The sequence below is a fragment of the Bison bison genome, unplaced genomic scaffold (assembly GCF_000754665.1).
Source record: "Bison bison bison isolate TAMUID 2011002044 unplaced genomic scaffold, Bison_UMD1.0 scf7180017864462, whole genome shotgun sequence".
NCBI classification, from domain to species: domain Eukaryota; kingdom Metazoa; phylum Chordata; class Mammalia; order Artiodactyla; family Bovidae; genus Bison; species Bison bison.
This window is the reverse complement of record NW_011495024.1, coordinates 6,451,252-6,451,609: the sequence shown is the minus strand read 5'-3', so window position 1 is coordinate 6,451,609 and position 358 is coordinate 6,451,252. Positions and strand designations below refer to the sequence as shown.

The window sequence follows — 358 nt, the reverse complement described above, 5'->3', positions numbered from 1 at the left end:
CCTGCCTCTTGAGAAACCTGTATGCAGGTCAGGAAGCAACAGTTAGAACCAGACATGGAAAACAGACTGGTTCCAAATAGGAAAAGGAGTACGTCAAGGCTGTATATTGTTATCCTGCTTATTATATGCAGAGTACATCATGAGAAACAGTGGGCTGGAAGAAGCACAAGCTGGAATTAAGACTGCCAGGAGAAATATCAATAACCTCAGTTATGCAGATGACACCACCCTTATGGCACAAAGTGAAGAGGAACTCAAAAGCCTCTTGATGAAAGTGAAAGAGGAGAGTGAAAACGTTGGCTTAAAGCTCAACATTCAGAAAACGAAGATCATGGCATCTGGTCCCATCACTTCATGG

The 358-nt window shown here is 43.0% G+C and overlaps 1 protein-coding gene across 1 annotated transcript in view; it reads left to right on the top strand.

Moving 5' to 3' along the window:
* Window positions 1–358, top strand: part of LOC105003152 — a 16,875-nt gene that overhangs the window by 10,844 nt on the left and 5,673 nt on the right. Inside the window, exon 4 of the mRNA XM_010860136.1 lies at window positions 140–358. Within this exon, the coding sequence (XP_010858438.1) occupies window positions 140–358 (219 nt within the window). The remainder of the gene's footprint in view (window positions 1–139) is intronic.